This window comes from Poecile atricapillus, chromosome 3, assembly GCF_030490865.1.
Source record: "Poecile atricapillus isolate bPoeAtr1 chromosome 3, bPoeAtr1.hap1, whole genome shotgun sequence".
Taxonomy (NCBI): Eukaryota; Metazoa; Chordata; class Aves; order Passeriformes; family Paridae; genus Poecile; species Poecile atricapillus.
Genome location: NC_081251.1, coordinates 83,969,572 through 83,988,542, shown reverse-complemented (window position 1 = coordinate 83,988,542; position 18,971 = coordinate 83,969,572). Strand labels below are relative to the sequence as shown.

Below are 18,971 nucleotides of genomic sequence, written 5' to 3'. Positions count from 1 at the left end.
CCCAACAGCCTCTGGACTTTGCTGGTTTTGTCAGCAACCCTGGGCTGGATTGCTCTGTTTCTTTTGAATATTTGCCTCTCACCTTCTGGCAGGGCCTGAGCCCTGCTGGAAACCCACGGGGCTGTTTCAAGGATACCTTTCACAAGGGACATCAGGCACTTCCAGGCTGCACAAAGAAGCAATGATAGATGCTGCAGGGCAGTGTGGGATGGTGTGGCCAGCGCTGTAGCTGGGAGAAAAGGGAAAAGGTCAAAACAAGTGATCTAATTTTTTTTTTTGTTTTGCTATTTTAAAATAAAACTATTTGTTTTAAAAAGATGTCTTGTAAAACATTACTGGGTGGCTATATGCTGGTTCCAGCCAGCCCTGAGACCTGGGGCTGGGTTAGGGGATTCAGGACTGGGGCTGGAATAGGTGCCATACTGACCTGCAGCCCCCAGGCAACACGTGCCCCGGGGATCAGCTGTGGCTGTGCCCAGTGCTCACAGGGGGCTACCCTGAGACAGGGGGTCAGGGAGGGGGGGATATCAGGGGTCAGCTTTGAGGGCTTTTAGTCTGAATGAAGAATAGCGTGGCCATCAGGACTAGGGAAGTCATCATTCCTCTGCACTTGTGAGGCTTCCCATCATGTCCTGTGTCCAGTTCTGGGCCCCTCACTTCAAGAGGCTGCTGAAGCATGCCTAGAGAAGGGCAACAGAGCTGGCGAAGGGTTTGGAGCAAAAGCCCTAGGATGAGCTGCTGAGGGAGCTGGGGGTGTTTAGCCTGAGGAAAAGGAGGCTCATGTGAGACCTTGTCACTCTACAACTTCCTGAAAGGTGAGTGTAACCAGGTGAGTATCGGCCTCTTTTCCCAGGCAACCAGCAACATGACAAGAGGACGTAACCTCAAGCTATGCCAGGGGAGATTTAGGTTGGATGGTAGGAGGATTTACTCTACAGAAAGGGTGATTAGACACTGTAATAGACAGGCCAAGGAAGGTGGTGGAGTCACCTTCGCTGGGAGTGTTTAAGGAAAGATTGGTTGTAGCACTCAGTGCCATGGTCTAGTTGACCTGGTGGTGTTCGGTGATAGGTTGGTCTCGATGATCTCGGGTCTCTTCCAGCCTGGTTGACCTTGTGATCCTGTGATCGCGGGCCCGCCCGCCGCGGTCCCTCCGGAGCGGCAGGGGCGCTGTGGGGCGCGGGGCGCGCCCGCCGGGCGGGAGTTCCGCCCGCGCCGCCGCCGCCGCCGGGAGCGGAGCCGAGGGGAGCCGGCCGACATCGGGCCGGGGTCGGGCCGCAGGTGGGTAACGAGGACAGGGCGGCAGCAGAGGGCGGGCCGGACCGCGGGCGGCAGCTGCCCTGCTTGCCGAGGGCGGGCGAAGGCTGCCGCCGCTCTGCCGGCCTGCTCGCTGCAAACGTGGCCGCCGGGCAGGGAGGCGGCGCCGGTGCCACGCTCGCCCTGCACCTGGCCGGGCGCTGTCTGTCCCTCGGGGACACTGGAGCCTCGGGCGTAGAAGCCCTGGAGCTGCAAGCTCTCCTCTCCTGGGAGCCCCGCGCCGTCCCGTTGCGGAGGGCGCCCCACGGGCGCAGGAAGCGGCAGCCGGGTGCCTCTGCTCGTGGCCTCTAGGCAGAGGCGGCGGTCGGCGCTGGGGGGACAATGGCAGGCACCCCCTGTGACCCGTCTGCGTGCAGGGACGGGGACAGGGTCCAGAGATCCGGAGATGTTAGTATGGACTTGTCAGCTCCAAGCTTGCATTTGACCTCAGCCCTTCCAGGTGCTGGAGGCGCGCTCAAGAATATCAGGGATTTTTTTCAGGCGCGGGACGCAAATGGTGCAACCCAGGCAGAGGGCTGGGTGCCAGCCCGGCTCTGAAGCGGTGCGTTTGAGAGCTGCCCTTGCAGTGCCCAGGGGAGCACCGGCTGACTCTGTTGTCTCGGCTCCTGGGCTGCTCCGCAGACTAAGGCTCCTTTCATGCCTCAGCATGTTGCCTGCTCAGCTCCCCCGCTTTCTACCTGTAACACTGGCGTCCCTGTTCCTTCCCAGTCTCGGCAGAGGGCAGGGCCTGCCGCACTGAGTCAGCTGTCGGGGCCTGGGAATTTCTAGCTCAGGCATAGAGAACCATTGTCCCTCCATAGACTCCTCTTCACGGTCGCTGTGGGAGAGCGGAGCTGATTCTCCTCCCATGGCAGCGCTGCAGGAGCTGGCGGGGTAACAGCAGGCGCAGTCGTGCTGAATGGAGCTTGCAGTCCCTGTCAAGTTGCAAATGTGGCAACAGACCCTGTCATTTATATCTGACTTCTGCAAAAGTGAACGGCGTTTCTGTACCCCACCATTAGCCAGGGTTACTTAATACAAACAAACCCAGGAGCACATGGGCAGCTTCAGCCCCAGGTGCCAGCACCCATCCCTGTTTTTGGATCCCACAGCACCGGTACAGCCTGCGATGATGCCCCTGCAGCAAAAGAGATTGAATGGAGGTGTCCAACTGTCTTTTCTAGGGGAGGGAGGAGACAGAGGAGCAGGAAGCAGACAAAGAAATCCCCCCCAGATATTTTCACCTCTCCCTGGGCTGGGAATTTCTATGTCCTTTAAGTCACAGGAGGGAGATTTTTGGGTGAAACACAGCCTCAGCTTTGGTCGGGTTATTGAACTCCAAAGGCCTGGCCACAGTAGCTGCAGATCAGAAAAGTCCCTGAGATCTTTCCCAAGGGGATAAGAGGTTGGTGGGAGTGCTTGCTCATGAAATGACAGGGTACTCTTTTACCTTCAAAGCCCTTAACTTTGTAAATGTCTGAGTTTTGTGTGGGAGCTACTAGAGGTCACAGCTATACAATGTTGCTATACAATGTTGGGGCCAGGTGCACCCTTAAATAGGGCCTAAATTCCTTTGATTAATTTGTTTCTGGGGGAGGAGGAATTAACATCTCTATCCCTTTCAATCACAGTAGCTTTTCTGGTGTGTGTTATGTAGCCAGCCCACAGCACTCTGACCAGGCTCCCCAAGGCAACTGAGGGGCTTTTTCCATTGAGGAAACTGGAGCAGGGATGTAGCATGGACCAGGGAAACCTTCTACCCTGATGCCGGAAGCTGCAGCTTGCTTTGTGAGGGAAGGATGCCAGTGGCCTTGGGTGTAGGAAGTTCTTGCCTGGTTGCTCATTGTGTTGAGTACCTGGTGCCCCTGAATATTGCAGGTTTGCCTCTGTGAGAGAGGACAGTGAAGGGAAGAATGCCTTCAAGGACTATTACAGCTTTTTTCAAGCTTGCTAGATCACTTCCTATAGCTATAGCTGAAGAATATCAGCTATACCTCATTGCATAGTCCTGGTAAAATCCCAACCAGACAGCTTGTAGGAGAGTTCCTTTCCAGTCTTGCTTTCTGGCCGTTTTGCTGAGCAGGTGAGCCCTAGTAATTTCCTCTGAGCTGTGAGGAATGCCTTGATACACTTCCAGGGCTACATGGGGAGGTGGGGGAGGCTGGCAGCCCCAAACCCTGCCTCTCCTCCACTCACCTGTTGTAGTTGGAGGGGAAAGCTGTGAACTGTTTGCTTCCAGAGGAAAGTTGCTCATTGCCACAGGCTTGAAACATGAGCTTCTAGATAGGAGTCAATTTTTCTGTTCAGTGACCTTTTCTGTGTTGAAGTTTAACTTAAAAAGATGAGGTGTGAGGACTGAGGTGCTCCTTGCATTTGGAATAAGAGTGTAGTCAAAACCAGATGGTTAAAACAGTGTTCTCTCTCATCCTTGGAATCCAAGGTTCTAAGTCCACATGTTCTAGAGCAACCACTTTTAACAGAAGCAAACAGGTGTCTGGCCTGTGCTTTTCAGCTCTAGAGGATTTTTTGTACTCTGTGTGCTGCCAGCATCACATGTTGCTGCAGTGAGGTCTGGGTGGCCATATTACAGGTGATGAGGATCAGGCTGGATGGTGGGTATTATAGGCATGTGGAGTGGAGCTGCCCATGTACCAGCAGCCCACCACCTGTCTCTTTCTCCACAGATTTTGCCTTCCCCTCGTGCTGGCTTCCCTCCCTACGATGGCTACAGGTGAAGAGATAGCCCCTGCCCTGCAGGACTCATGGGGGGACTTCTGGCTCTTCCGTTTCTTTGTTAATGCTGCTGGCTATGCGAGTATTGTGGTACCAGGCTTCCTCCTTATCCAGTACTTCAAGAGAAGGAACTACTTGGAGACAGGTAGGAGTGGGAACTTCCCTTCCACATCCTGCATCCCTTGGAGCTCTCTGCCGTGCCTCTCTCTGCTCACTCATATTGTTTCCCCAACCTGCATTGTCAGGCTTGAGCCACTCACAGAGCTGTGTCCCAGTGGTGTCCAGCTGCTATCCTGAAACAAATTTCTCTGAGGCCCCTGTGCCAGGAGATCTGGGGACTAGTGAGGAGGGAGACTTCACCTCTCAAGCTAGTGCAGCATGTGGTGCCCAGGCTTTGGTTACTTGTGTCTCCATCTTCTCTTACCCTGTTCAGGCCGAGGCATTTGCTTCCCTGTCATCAAATCATGTGTGTTTGGCTCTGAGGTGAAGTCTGTACATCAGGACGATGGCTCCCTGCCACCCCGAGCAGAGCCCACAGAGTCCTCCACAGCCCGACAGGTCTTCAAGCTGTTCTGCTGTGCTGCTGGTCTACAGGTAGGGGTCCTGTGCATGTGTGGCTGTCCCATTCTGGAAGGAGAAAGTGGCCAGTGGGCTAGTGGCTGTCAGTTCCTTGAAGACCAAGGATGCAGTGCTGTCCTTGATCAAGGTAGGGTTGGAGGCTGGGACAGGATAGTCTGTGGAGGTCCATTTAGCTCTTGTCATTTGGGTTGGAGTATCCTGTCTGTCTGATCAAATTCCTCCAGAGCCTCTGAAAATTCTGTGATTCAGTAGATTGTTAAGGCTGCTTTTGTTCTGGCCTTGATGTCAGATCAGCAGGTAGTTTGAGCCGTCTTTTTTTCCAGGCTCTCTCATGGGCCACTGTCTGGGGCTGATGCATTCTGCCTTGATGGATTGAATTTGAGTACTGGAGAGAAAATACTTAAATTCAGCTACAGATAAACAGGAATTTAAAATCTTAGATTCTCCAAGTCTCAGCTACATCCTGAGTATCATTAGGAAGGGCAACTTTTTTTGTCTCTGAGGGTAAAAAATAGCAATGTGGGCACTGAGATAGAAAAATCCAGATGTTCTGCAGCCAGGAAACAACACTCTCTGGCCTACTCCCCCAGCCTTTCAGACTTGTGGTGGGCCACCGAATTCTTCCATCTCTCTGTGTCTTAGTTTCCTGGGAGATGTGTGATGAGAGGAAGTCTGTGTTACTTCTGTGAGGGGCTTGGTGTTGTTGCACCAAAATGAGTGGAGATGACAACCAGGACAGTGATCATCCCTTGTGAACAATTTTATCTGCTGGGTTTGAAACTAGAATTGATTTGGATGTAAAAACCAGGCCTAGGGAGCTGGAAGTGAAAACTAATGCAGAGGCCGCTGGGAAAACTGCCAGGACTTGCCGCAGGGAGCTGGCACCAAAACCACAGCTGTGTATCAGTAATGTTCCCTGATTTGGTCAGTCTGGTTTCACAGGCTTAAAGTAGTTCAAAGCCTAACTGCTTGCTCTCACCAGGATGTTTGCATTGTGGGCTTTTCTCCCCTGCACACTGAACAGGTGTGGTTTGGGACAGGATGTTCCTGGGTGTAACCACATGGGACAGCGGGTTCCCTCAGATGTGTGGAGTGGGGGTGTTCCTGTCTCCCAGTGTCTCAGGGAAGCATTGTCATGCAGAGGATGAGGCAACAGTGGGGAAAGCAAGGATCTCCTGGGGTCTGTTCTTCCTGGCAACTGCTGTTGTGGGTCTTGACTCTCCCTGTGCTCCTGCTGCTTTGCAGGCTTCCTACCTCACATGGGGTGTCCTCCAGGAGCGTGTAATGACGAGAACGTATGGTGCCACTGAAACAGACCCTGGTGAGAAGTTCAAGGACTCCCAGTTCCTCGTCTTCATGAACCGCATCCTGGCCTTCACAGTGGCTGGTCTGTACTGTGCCCTGACCAAGCAGCCACGCCATGGGGCTCCTATGTACAAATACTCCTTTGCCTCCCTCTCCAACATCCTCAGCAGCTGGTGTCAGTATGAGGCACTCAAATACATCAGCTTCCCCACCCAAGTGCTGGCCAAGGCCTCCAAAGTGATCCCAGTGATGATGATGGGCAAGTTGGTGTCGCGCAAGAGTTACGAGTACTGGGAGTACCTGACTGCTGCCCTTATCTCCGTGGGGGTCAGCATGTTCCTGCTCTCCAGTGCTCCTAACAGGACGGTGTCCACTGTCACCACTTTCTCTGGCATAGTGCTCCTAGCTGGCTACATAATCTTCGACAGCTTCACCTCCAACTGGCAGGATGCTCTCTTCACCTACAAGATGTCTCCTGTGCAGATGATGTTTGGCGTTAATGTCTTCTCCTGCCTTTTCACCGTGGGCTCGCTCTTGGAGCAGGGTGCCTTGCTGGAGTCGATGCGCTTCATGGCCCGCCACTCGGAATTCACCGCCCATGCTGTGCTGCTCTCTGTGTGCTCTGCCTGCGGCCAGCTCTTCATTTTCTACACCATCAACCAGTTTGGGGCAGCTGTCTTCACCATCATCATGACACTCCGACAGGCCTTTGCCATCCTCCTCTCCTGCCTCATCTATGGGCACACTGTCACTGTTGTGGGTGGGCTGGGCATAGCTGTTGTCTTCATGGCCCTCTTTCTCCGTGTCTATGCCCGCAGCCGCATGAAGAAGCGCAGTAAGAAGCTCCCGCTGGGTGAGACCCCTGTACAAAAGGTCTAAGGAAGCTGAGGCCATGGCATTTAAGCCATGCCCACTGTCTTGCCTCCACTCGAGGGTATTTGCTTGATTTCTCAGAACTCACTGAGAAGAGTGGGGTATGGATAGGCAGGACCAGTGACTCAGTTTTCCTGGGAAAGGGGCTGGAACAAGCCCAGGAAATGCTCTGGGCTGACACAGCTCCAAACCTTTCCATTTGCCTTAATAAGTCAAAGACTTAGAGCCAAGGCACAGGCCTGGGGGCACACCAGCATGGGGCTGCTGGTATTCCAGCCCCACCTCTGTCCTGTGGCTTCTCCCACAAAGTCACTGATGAACAAGGGAATTCTTCCCTGTCACTGTATTAGCCTCTGGCTAATGCTCCTCCATTTCTGTTAGTACTACAGAGCTTGGCAGAAGGAAAGGGCAAGCAAAACACTAGGTTTCTTTTTGAAACACCCCTGAGTGAGGCATGCCAAGCTGGGCCCATCAAAGGGTGGAGAGTGCTCTTCCTGCATTCCAGGAGAGGCTCTGGGTGGTACAGGTACAGCCAAGGGAAGGACTCCCAGCCTGTCCTACCCCAGGCCTGGGATCTGCTCTGGGAGGACACTGCAATGAAAGCCAGTGTCTCCCAGTTTGGTTTTATCAATTCTTTGCCCCTGCTCCAAGACACTTTTCTTTGCTCCCCTCAGCCCAGGCTGATTTCTATGCAGCACCTGAGCTGGACAGTTCCAAGGCTTGCCAAGTCCTTTGAGGTTGCTTTGTGGCTACATCTGCTGCTGTTACAGGCCAAAAGCTGCACTGCCCAGAAGCCCCAGCACCACCTTGGGGTGGACCTTGGGGTCCCTCAGTGCCATGGTTTCTGGGCTTTGTAGTTGTGATTCAGACAAGCACAAACAACCCCTTCTTTTCCCTGTCACCTGGAGACACCAGCCCTGGTTTTCCTAGGGACTGGCCAGAGTCTGTGCCTGGAGGGTCGGGACATGGGGCAGAGCCTGCTTGCAGTGCCTTGTTCCTGCTCCACAGACAGCAGGGGATGGAGCAGTGAAAGCTGGTCTTCCCCAGAAGCCTGGGTTTTATTGGTCAATCCTTTTCTCATCAACACAACCTGACTGACAAACCCCAGCAAGTTTTCGTACTTTTGCAAGGCAACTTTTTTCTCTTTTTATTTTATTAAATTAAAAATATGCTGCATATAGTGCCATGGGCGTAAATGTGGGGTTTTTTCAGTTGGTTGGGGATTTTTTTTCATGTTCCTGGAAGGAGGGAAGAGATTTTCAATTCCTCCTGTGTCCCTAGTCTCTCTCTGGGACAGCAAAGTTGTCTTTCCAAATACAGGTGCCTCTTTCTGTCTTTGTCAAGGCTGGTATCAACCAGGCTTGCACTCAAAGCTGCAAGGCCTGATAGGAGATCCTTGCACACACAACTGGGGAGCACAGCCAGGTTTGGAAGACTGCTTATGCTGGTGGGCAGGTGAAGAAACCATTAGCCTGAGCCTAGTTTGGCTCCTAGGTTCCCTGTATGGTGCAACTTAAGGAATTCCCAGTGGGTGTAGCTACCAAGAGGTGATAACAGAGGCCTACTGTGCACCTGCCAGCCAGGGCCTCTGGTGCTGTAGCACTTTGTAGGATGTACTGCAGCAGCTGGAGCCAGGAAAGGCTTGAGGTGTGCATGGTCTATCCTGGTACATGTGGGAAGCCTGGTGAAAAGCCGTGTAGGCAAGGGTGGGTCTGGCGTCAGACACAGGACTAGGGCATAACACAGCTAGGGAAAGAAAGGGGATACTTGGGTGAGGGTTACAAGAGAAACAGAGGAGAAGATGGACAGTGGTGAGTTATCTGAGCCTGGAGGGATACCAGAGCTGGTGCTGAGCACATCCCAGCCTTCAGAGCACTTTGCACTCCAGCAGTTTTACCTGTGCTCCTTTTCTAGCTCTGAGCTTTTGGAGGTGCCTGTGCAACCTCACAGCTTTTCATCCTGCCCTACAAATTCGCCCAAATGTCTGCACCCACCATCTGCTGACAAACTGAAAATAGAATGTGATTTCCTTTGATTAAAAACAAACAACAAAAACCCACATTGCCAGGTTAGGAATAGGATACAGTGGGATAACCTAATTTAAATGTAGATTTAAACAAAACATTAGTGAAAAAAAAAAACCAGGACATTAACTTGAAAAGTTAATTTTTATTGATTCCATATTTGGCAACACCTTCCTATCCAGAGAGAAATCATACTATTTGCTAGCTCAGCTCCACCACTGCCCTAGCTGCACCCACATAGCTGCCATACTGGCAGCACAGTCAGTGTCTTGGTGTGCAGCAAGGGATTCCAGCAGGCTCTGCCTCCCTGTTAAGATGGATACTGGCTAAAGCCCGTTCTATTTTGTGCCTGTGACAGCTGGCATGTGGGCAGCAAGAGAACTTAATGCTGGTTTCACTTTTCTCTGACAAACCCCAAGGGCCATTGTGGCCAGGGGTGACAAACCTCACAGAGTGTGAGCTCAGTGCAAGGGGCAGCTCAGTGAGAAGTGATGTCCCAGGCTTGTCATCTAGGACACAGATGGAAAGAAGCTAGATACTGCCCAACACCCAATGGCTGCAGAAGAAAAGGCAGGCTGGAGGTGGGAGGAAAGGAGTCTTTGGCCCAACAGCTGAAGAGAGGCAGCTTGACTACAGTCCTGACCTGTCACTCCACACCCTGCTCCACACTGCAGTGGAACAGGCAAATGGCTCCTGCCACTGTCCTGCTCCAGAGCTGCTCAGATCAAACCAGCCAGCAGCAGCCCAGACTCAGACCCTGGCACAGTTCACGCAGCTGACCCACACAGATTGGAAGTTTGCTCCCAGGCTGGGGGGCATGCAGTGCTCCAGGTGGAGAACTACTGCTCATTGGAGATGACCGCACCTGTACAGCAGGTCATGTGTTCCTTCCACCCACTTCATCTTGCCAGGGCATGGAAGAGATAAAGATCACCTAAACCAGGGCTCAGAAAAGCAGTCAGGGCACAGGGGAGAGCAACACAGGAGAGTGCAATACCCTCAAGGCACAGCCTGAGACATTTTCCTCAGCAGAGCAGGCATGAAACACAAGGGACCCTGCCATGTAAATCATCAGTTCTTTAATGCCAGTAGAACAAAAAAAAAACCAAAAATAATCAAACAAAACTCATCCAAAATACATTGTGCTATTCTGGGGCTTCAGGGAGGCAGCAGTTCAGAGGAAGGACTCTCCCACCCCAATGGCATAAGGACAGTATTTGATGCCTACTGGTAACATGGGACACTCCATGAGGGGGTGAGAGGAAGCCTAATGCTTCCTCACTCCTCCATTCCCCATCAGCTGTTCCTACACAAGCGGAAAGACACAGAACAGACAGACCTCAGGCTACCTGAATCACTACTAACAAAAAGGGAATCATGCCCTCCTGCACCCTGCCAAAAACAACCCCAACCAAACACAGCCAAAAGAACAGACACCACCAAGAAGTCAGTAGCAGCTGGTGGGAGCAGACCGTCTTCTAAGCAGACATGACAGAGCAGAGGTCTGGCAGGTGAAGGAAGAACCTTCCTCCTTCAGTCTACCTCTTCCATGTGGGATATATCTTCATCTCCCTCCAGAGGGGGGATTTCCTCAGGGACAGCTGTACTGGGCTCCTCTGCAGTCATCTCATCTTCATCAATGCCTGGGAGAGGGGAGAAAAGGAAGAGATAAGGCCTCCAAATGACACCTGATCTCAGATATACAGCCTCTCCCAGAGTAAACCTGGCTCCTGCCCCCAGCCTGAGGAATGGGGCTATTAGCATCCAGTAGTTCACAGAATCATAAAATAATCTGATTTGGAAGGGAGCCACAAGGATCACTGAAGTCCAGCTGCTGGCTCTACACAGGACAGCCCCAAGAATCACACCATGTGCCTCAGAATGTTGTCCAAACGCTTCTTGAATGCTGGCAGGCTCAGTGCTGTGACCACTTCCCTGGTGAGTCTGTTCCTTGGCCAACCAGTCTCTGAATGAAGAACCTTTTCCTAATATCCAACCTAAACCTCTCCTGACAAAGCTTCATGATGTTCCCTCAGGTCCTGTCACTTGTCACCAGAGAAAAGATATCAAGGCAGGCCTCTCTGCTTCCCCTGGCAAGGAAGCTGTACACTGCAATGAGGTCACCCCTCAGTCTCTTTTCCTCCAGGCTGAAAACTAATAAATGCAAGTCAACATTATTACAAGTTATTGTCAACTCCAGCACTAATCCTGAATCAGTAGCATCCTCCCAGTAGCATCTACACTAGTATATGGATACACCCTATGGCATTAGAGTGCACTCCTTAGCCAGCAGAGATTAACTACAGAAGATTGTCACCCAGCACCACTAAACCTGTAGTTTAAGCCAGGAGAATGTGGTTTAAGACATGAACATTTCTCTAGAGAAAAATGCAGTAAATCCAGTCAAGTCACAACTAAAGCAATTGCAGGATTCTAGAGCTCATCAGTTTCTAACACTGCAGGTTGCTGTTTCAATAGACTCTGAACAGAAAATTGTACTACCATACAGTCCCTTTACCTGCAACTTGACTAACAGAACACCCTAGTCCTACTGAGACTAGGCAGCACAGAGTTACTAACTTAGTTGTGCTAAGCCACAACACCTTCTGATTTACATTTTTAGCTAAATAGTGAATTTGGAGGAAAAGGCTGTGTGCAAGCTGTTTCACCAGATGGGTCACATCACCCATGACAGACTTTTCACGTTTACTCTGAAGGAATAAAAAGCCTCAGTTTGTCATCTGAACATCCTGGTGGTGGCTCCTGGTGTTGTGGAGGACAGGGCAGTCCACCCAGAGTCCTGAGCCCTCCTGAAGTACCTTGTTCCAGGTTTATACTTTCTTCTGGTCATCTTATGTACAGAGCCACTTCAGCACATCATAGCAGCATGGCTCCCTTACTGGCCACCCCTTGCCCCAGGACACTAGCCTGCTTTCAGGCCTGCTGCAGGTTTGAGAAGTTGCATGGATACTCACCAAGCCCAAGTTCGATCATCCTGTAGATGCGGTTGGAGTGGGTCTGGGGATCTTCCAGGGAGAAACCAGAGGACAGAAGAGCAGTCTCAAAGAGTAGCACCATCAGATCTTTAACAGCTTTGTCGTTCTTGTCAGCATCAGTCTTCTGGCGAAGGGTTTCCACAATTGGGTGATCAGGGTTGATCTCCAGGTGCTTCTTGGCCATCATATAGCCCATGGTAGAGTTGTCCCGCAGTGCCTGAGCCTTCATGATGCGTTCCATGTTGGCTGTCCAGCCGTAAGTGCTGGTGACAATGCAGCAGGGAGATGACACCAACCGGTTTGAGACAGTGACCTGCCAACATAGCCAAGAGTTAGCTAAGCAAGGCCCCCATAAGCCCTGGACTGGGCCCAGCCAGAGCACACTACAGCCCAAGTCTTTGCCCCTCGTTCATCTGGGGGCACCCCCCAAAGCAAGCAGAAATGCTCCAAACAGCTCTAGGACTGCTGCATAGACTAATGTGGCCAGCTGCACTGCACATTTCCCACACCTATCCTCTTCCATCAATACACATATTTGGGTCAGTGCCCCTTGCCTGCAGCCTGTCTGCTTAGAGCAAGATAGTGCATGCTGGGACCTCCAGACTCCTTTAGGGGCTCCTCTAAAGGAGATGAGAGGCATGCATTGAGCTGGGACCCTCGCCTGCAGCATGGAGGACCCAGCCCTCCTCCCTCCAGCCCATGGCTAAACTCCCTGCCCGCCCATCTCACCTTCTCCACCTTCTTGTCCAAGATTTCCTTCATAAGTTTGCAGAGGTTCTCAAACTTGGCCTTCCTCTCCTCCATCTTTGTTTTCTCTTCCTCATCTTCAGGCAGCTCCAGCCCCTCTTTGGTGACTGTTACCAGAGTCTTGCCATCAAACTCCTTGAGCTGCTGCACGCAATACTCATCGATGGGCTCTGTCATGTATACCACCTCAAAGCCATGCTTCCGCACACGCTCCACAAAGGCTGAGTTAGCAACCTGCTCCTTACTCTCCCCTGTGTTTGTGGAGGGTAGAAATGAAACATCACCAAGAGGTAATGGATAAACAGTACCAGTCACTTGGGACCCCTAACAAAAAACTGATAGCAGCCAGGGTTCTAGGCCTGGTGGCCTTTCCCAAGCCCCCAGGAATGGGGTGAAATTCAGCAGGGATCATCTGCTGAAGGCAGCAGGAGGTGTTTTAAATTAGGGTTTGTATGCAGGCTACCTGCCTCTACCTTGCTAGGCTCAGAGGACCTCTGGCTCACCTGTGATGTAGTACTACTCTTCTGGTTCTCCTTCATACGGGACATGTACTCAGAAAGTGAAGTCACCTCATTGCCTGAGTGGGATCATCTGGTACCGCAGAAGCTCTGAAAGGCGCTTTCGGTTGGTGGAGTCCTCATGGATGCCCACCTGGGGGCAGAAGAAATGCATGAAGTCTCCAGGATAGGACTTGGATGCTCTTGGCCATCCCTGAGGCACAGGCATCTGCCCAGCTCCTGATCATTTGAGTGTTTGGCCTAGGGCAGCCAGATGCCCACAAAGGCACTCTAAGACATTTGCAAGACCCACTCCTTTTATCCTAACATCCATGCAGAGAAGACACGACATAGGAACAAGATTGCTCCTCAGGCAGATGGGCCCTTCCCTCCTCCAGGTACAGGGTGTCCAACTCACCTTTAGATTCTTGGAAAAAGCCTTGTAAAATTTCTTGTAGCTCTCTGTCTTCTGCCAGCTCTGAAAAGAGCTCCAAGCATTTCTTCACAATGTTTTTGCGAATCACTTTGAGGATCTTGCTCTGCTGGAGCATCTCACGAGAAATATTCAGAGGAAGGTCCTCTGAGTCCACAACACCCCTGATGAAGTCTGCGTAGGAGGAATGAAAACAGGTGTCAGGTTAAGGATTCTGAGCTTCAACACAGAAAGAAAAGAGCTAAAACACTGACTGCTATGCACCCACACCAGCTAGCACCTCATCCAGTCCCTTTGTACTAGAAGCAGTACCACAGGCTGTGGGGATCCCAGCTCTACACTAGGATACTGAGGCAGGGGGCTCTTACTTAGGTATTCAGGAATGAGCTCGTCACAGCTGTCCATGATGAAGACCCGCCTCACATAAAGCTTAATGTTCTTCTTCTTCTTGTTCTCAAAGAGGTCAAAAGGGGCATGGCGTGGAATGAAAAGCAGGGCCCTGAACTCCAGCTGCCCGTCCACAGAGAAATGCTGTGGAACCAGGAAAAAACAGCTGCTGGGGTGCTTCACTTCTCCTTTCCCCAGCTCCCAGTAGCAGTAGCAAGGCTGAACTGCCACTCCTCAGCATTAGGACTGACAAGGGGGCACAGCATCATCTCTAGCATCCAAGCAGCCTGTATTTCCTCCTGCTCAGGCCCACTATCCCCTATGTGTCAAGGTTTTCTGGCATACAGCAGGCTTGGACAGGGAAGTCAGTCTTCTCCAAGACCCTACATCCTCCTGTCTTCCTTATGAACTGGCACTGCCAATCCTTCCATCTGCATAGGAGTCACAGTGCAGGTTGCTCCATCACCAAGTGGTCTAAGAGTGCTCAGTCTCACAGAGGCATAACCATGTGGTGACTCTGGATAATGGCTGGAAAGGGGCCCTCAACCTCACCCTGCAAGGCAGGGTAGCCCAGCACTCACCTTGACAGCCAAGTGGTCCTCCCAGTGGTTGGTGAGGCTCTTGTAGAACTCGCCATATTCTTCCTGGGTGATGTCATCAGGGTTGCGGGTCCAAATTGGTTTGGTCTTGTTCAGCTCCTCCTGGTGAATATATTTCTCCTTGATTTTCTTGGTCTTTTTCTTCTTGCCTTTGTCTCCCTCCTCCTCCTCATCAGAGCCCACATCCTCGATTTTGGGTTTCTCTTCATCTTTGGACACTGACTCTTCTTCCTTCTTATCTTTCTCCTTCTCTACTTCATCATCACTGATCTCTTTCTCACGTTCTTTCTCCAGCTGTGGAGAAACAAACACACAGTAGTCAGGTTTAGCCCCAAGTTACCAAGAATGCTTCTGCTCCAGATGAGAAAAATGGTGTCCTCCAAGGCCAAACAAATGCTTCATCTGGAATCAAAGGTCTTGGAACCAGTCCTCAAAAGCCCCTCATCATGCAACCAAAAACTGTGTCTGAGAAGAGACAAGTGGCAGGAAACCCCTCTTTTTCTACGGCTGATTTAAGATGATCTTAAGCTGCAGAGATCAAAGGCCTTTAGTATGGCTGGATAACCACCTCCTTCACCTCCAGTAAGCTCCCAGCCTTAAATCACCTTTGGCCACAGAAGCTGAGAGCACCACTGATCAGTACCCAGCAGCCAGGAACTACAGAAGGGACCAGAAGAGATTGTACACTGAGCCTTTTCTGTACTCCTGTTTCTAACACCAGCCACCCCTGCCTCCAGCTTTCCAGTTGGTTCCCAGAGTCCTCTCCTTACGTTCATAGAGTGTGATGGGGTAGCCAATGAACTGGGAGTGCTTCTTCACCACCTCTTTCACACGACGCTCCTCCAAGTAGTCAGTCTGGTCCTCCTTCAAGTACAGGATCACTTTGGTGCCACGTCCAATGGGCTCATCTGCAGCATAGGGAAATAAACATTAGTATTTCAGGGCAGAGAGCAAGCGAGACCAGCTCCTCGAGCATAAACCATTATGTGATACCCAGTATTAACCAGTGTGAGTAACAGTGCAGCACAGCTCTAGGGAGCACTAGCAAAAGGAATGCTTTTGCCACGAAAATATGCTTGCTTTTTTGTACAATACGCACCACGGTCAGTTCGGACAGTGAATGAGCCCCCAGCTGATGACTCCCAAGCATACTGCTCATCATCATTGTGCTTGGTAATGACAATCACCTTCTCAGCCACCAGATAGGCAGAATAGAAACCCACACCAAACTGCCCGATCATGGAGATGTCTGCACCAGCCTGTGAAAGCAGAGAGCAACTGCTAAGACCAGTGTGGAGATAGAAAATGTCTGTGACTGATTCACAGCAGCAAAGAACTGGGTCAAGCACACAGAGAAAAACATGCAAGTGCCAACAGGCTACCAGCTACCCTCAGCTCCTCCCTGGCGTCAGAAAGGTGGGGGAAGCATACTTGGGTAGGCCAACAATTCCCATGCCAAACAAGGCATTATTTATTATATATTTATTATAATTTGTACATTCAGTGCCAGCCTGTGACCCAGGTCCCAGGGAACCCATGCAGCCAAAGCCAACCCACCTGCAGGGCTTCCATGAAGGCTTTAGTTCCAGATTTGGCAATGGTGCCCAGGTTGTTGATGAGGTCTGCTTTTGTCATCCCAATGCCAGTGTCCACCAGATCAGTGTGCGGTCCCGGGGGTTGGGGATGATGTCAATTTTCAGGTCTTTCCCACTGTCCAGCTTTGAGGGGTCGGTCAGGCTCTCATACCGGATCTTATCCAAGGCCTAGGGAGAGAGGGATGCTCGACACAGCCTCCCTACTCGACAACCTCTTTCATCCCTCCCCTGCACAAGCCTTACCGGAGAGCCAGGAATCGGCACCCCCCGAAGGACACCAGCCCAACCCTGAGCCCCCTGGCAGAGGAAGGAGCCCACTCCCGCCCCCGCTCAAGTCGGAGGCGTTGGAGATGAGCTCCCGCAGGAAAATCTCCTTACTGGAATAGAAGGTGTTGATAATGAGCGACATGAGCTGGGCGATCTCCGCCTGGAAGGCGAAGGTCTCTGCATCCTCCTCCTCCTTGTGCTGCACCTTCTCGGGCATCTACAAAGCAAGCCTGTTTTCAGAGTATTTTCAGGACATGAGAGCTAGGGAGGAGGCGGTGAGGGCATCAGGCCCAGCCCCATCTCCCAAGCTGTCCCTACCGTCTCCGATGTGAGAGACCGGCGAAAATGCTGCACTCTCCCCCCGGCCGGTTTTTAGAGGCACGGAACGGGAAGGGAGCCTCACGGCATATTGTATCCTTCCGCCTTAAAGCGGTCTTGGTCAGCGAACCACAGCTGGACGGTGTATGGGAGGCATCGGACTCGCCGTTTAGTGGCGGCCATGACAGGGGCTGGCGTGCAATGGGTTCTCGGCTTTGTACAGCTGCTGTGCGGTCGCCAGCCACAGCTCTCCGCCGCCCTTCGACGCGACGCTCGGAGGGCCGCAGGACCGAGACCTCCAAGCGCCGCGACGAGGGGCGGCGGGGAGCCCCGGCGAGGAACTCTTTTCCGCGCCTCGTCGCGGAGGAATACAGACACAGGTTGAACCACATTGCAGAGTGTTCCACAGTGGTTACGGCGGCTTCTTCGACTCCATGGCTGGGGCAGGGAATCGGGAATCCGCGCAGTCCCACCTACATCCTACAGCGCTCCCGGAGGCCGGGAGCTGCGTAGCTGTGCCGGCCTGAGGCTGCATGTGCCGCAGCTTAGCGGTGAGGTGCGGAGACAGAAGGTGTCAGGGCCAGAGTGTATGGCAGGTCCCTGTCGCCGTTGCAAAACAGTGTTTGGAGACGTTGTCTTTTCAGTGTCCAAGGGAATAATAATATAAATTGATATTAAGCCTTACTATTCCCAGTGTCTGCAGTACGTTTTCCAATTCTGAGCTCCCCAGTACAAGAGAGAAATGGAGCCTGGAGCCGGTCCAGCAGAGGGTAAAAAAGATGATTAAGGGACAGGAGCATCTCTCCTAAGAAGAAAGGATGGGGGAGCTGGGCCTATTCAGCCTCGAGATAACTGAGAAGGGAGTTCATCAATGTCTAGAAATATCTCAGGGGAGGGTATTGAGGATACAGCCAGGCTCTGCTTGGTGCTGCCAAGCAGGACAGGAGGCAGAGGCCAGAAAGTGATGCACAGGAAATTCCACCTGAATATGAGGAAGAACTTTACTTCCAGCACTGTAACCGATTGCCCACAGAGATTGTGGAGACTCTATCACTGGAGATGCTCAAGAATTGTCTGGTCACAGTCCTGTGACATGTGCTCTAGGATGACCTTACTTAAGCAGAGAAGTTGGACCAGGTGATCCACTCTGGTCCCTTCCAACCTGACCCATTCTGTGATTCTGTGTTGAAGCTCTGGCTACAAAAGCCCTGATCAACAAAGGCAGCTGGAAGTGGGATGAGGGGACCTGAGTTCCCACATGGGTTTTGGTGCCTGATGGTGCAAGGAGATGATGGCTGTGAATGATGTGGGACAGAGGGAGGGGGATTCCCGCTGGCAGGCTGGTGTACTTCATACCAGGAGCAGGAGGTGGCACTCCGGCTGTTCCCAGGCACAAAGTTAGTTCCCGGGTGCTGTGCTGCAGGTCAGTGCTGCTCAAAATGTGAAGGTGCATCTGCTCTTTATCAGAGGTGTGGGTGGTCCCTTGGTGTACCTCGAGGGCAGCATCCCTGGGGTGCTGGTGGATGAGAGGCTGGCCATGTGCACTCACAGCTTGGAAAGACAGTGGTGTCCTGGGTTGCATCCAAAGCAGAACAGCCATCAGGGTAAGGGACAGTTTTCTGCCCCCGTGCTCTGCCCTGGTGAGAGCCCAGCTGCAGTGATGCATCCAGCACTGGGGTCCTCAGCACAGGAAGGACATGCACCCAGTGGAGATAGTCCATAGGAGGAGCACCAACATGATCAGAGGGATGGAGCACCTCTCCCACAAGGGCAGTCTGAGAGAACTGGGATTGTTTAGCCTGGAGAATGCTTTGGTGTGACCTAATTGTGGCCTTCCAGTACCAGAAAGGGACCTACAATAAAGATGGACAGGGACAAAGAGTATGTAGTTACAGGACAAGGAATAATGGTTTCAGACAGGGAAGGTTTAGATATGGGGCAAGGAATTTATTACTCTGAGGGTGGTGAGGCACTGGAAAAGTTTCCCAGAGAAGCTGTGGATGCCCCATCCCTCAAAGTCCTCAAGGCCAAGCTGAATGGAGCTGCAAGTAACCTGATGTAGTGGAAGTTGTCACGGCCCATGGCAGGGGGTTTGGAACTGGATGGTCTTCAAGGTCCCTTGCAACCTGAACCATTCTGATTTTATGGTTCTACGATCCCCTTCCCACACTGGCTGTGTCCTCATAGCTGGGCCTGACTGTGCAGGGGATGTACACGCATTTCCACATCTGACACTGGTTGCAGGGGACCACAGGATACCAAAGAAATGGCAGTGTCTTCTCACTTCAACCTCTGACCCTCCACAGCCCCTCTCCCCTGTGG

General features: G+C 52.1%; 2 protein-coding genes across 4 annotated transcripts; one reads left to right on the top strand and one right to left on the bottom strand.

Moving 5' to 3' along the window:
- The first annotated feature begins 1,155 nt into the window (after positions 1 to 1,155).
- On the top strand, positions 1,156 to 7,976 carry SLC35B2 (solute carrier family 35 member B2). 3 transcript variants are annotated; one of them, XM_058836683.1, is made up of 4 exons: positions 1,156 to 1,281; positions 3,981 to 4,174; positions 4,463 to 4,623; positions 5,854 to 7,976. In XM_058836683.1, exons 2-4 carry the CDS (start codon positions 4,018 to 4,020, stop codon positions 6,790 to 6,792), a joined length of 1,257 nt encoding a protein of 418 aa, XP_058692666.1. In that variant the 5' UTR covers positions 1,156 to 1,281; positions 3,981 to 4,017; the 3' UTR covers positions 6,793 to 7,976. The 3 variants fall into 3 exon arrangements, with proteins under 3 accessions (XP_058692666.1, XP_058692668.1, XP_058692667.1); XM_058836685.1 differs by lacking the exons at positions 1,156 to 1,281; positions 4,463 to 4,623 and having other exon boundaries at positions 4,094 to 4,174; XM_058836684.1 differs by lacking the exons at positions 1,156 to 1,281; positions 3,981 to 4,174 and having other exon boundaries at positions 4,613 to 4,735.
- A 1,894-nt stretch (positions 7,977 to 9,870) lies between these two features.
- HSP90AB1 (heat shock protein 90 alpha family class B member 1) lies at positions 9,871 to 18,317 on the bottom strand. Its single transcript, XM_058836689.1, is given in 15 exon segments — positions 9,871 to 10,453; positions 11,786 to 12,119; positions 12,536 to 12,804; positions 13,057 to 13,071; positions 13,074 to 13,140; positions 13,142 to 13,204; positions 13,469 to 13,508; positions 13,510 to 13,657; positions 13,852 to 14,014; positions 14,452 to 14,763; positions 15,244 to 15,377; positions 15,569 to 15,728; positions 16,027 to 16,127; positions 16,130 to 16,232; positions 16,399 to 18,317. Coding segments are annotated over 15 exon segments (2,169 nt in total). The 5' UTR covers positions 16,549 to 18,317; the 3' UTR covers positions 9,871 to 10,343.
- Positions 18,318 to 18,971: the final 654 nt, after the last annotated feature.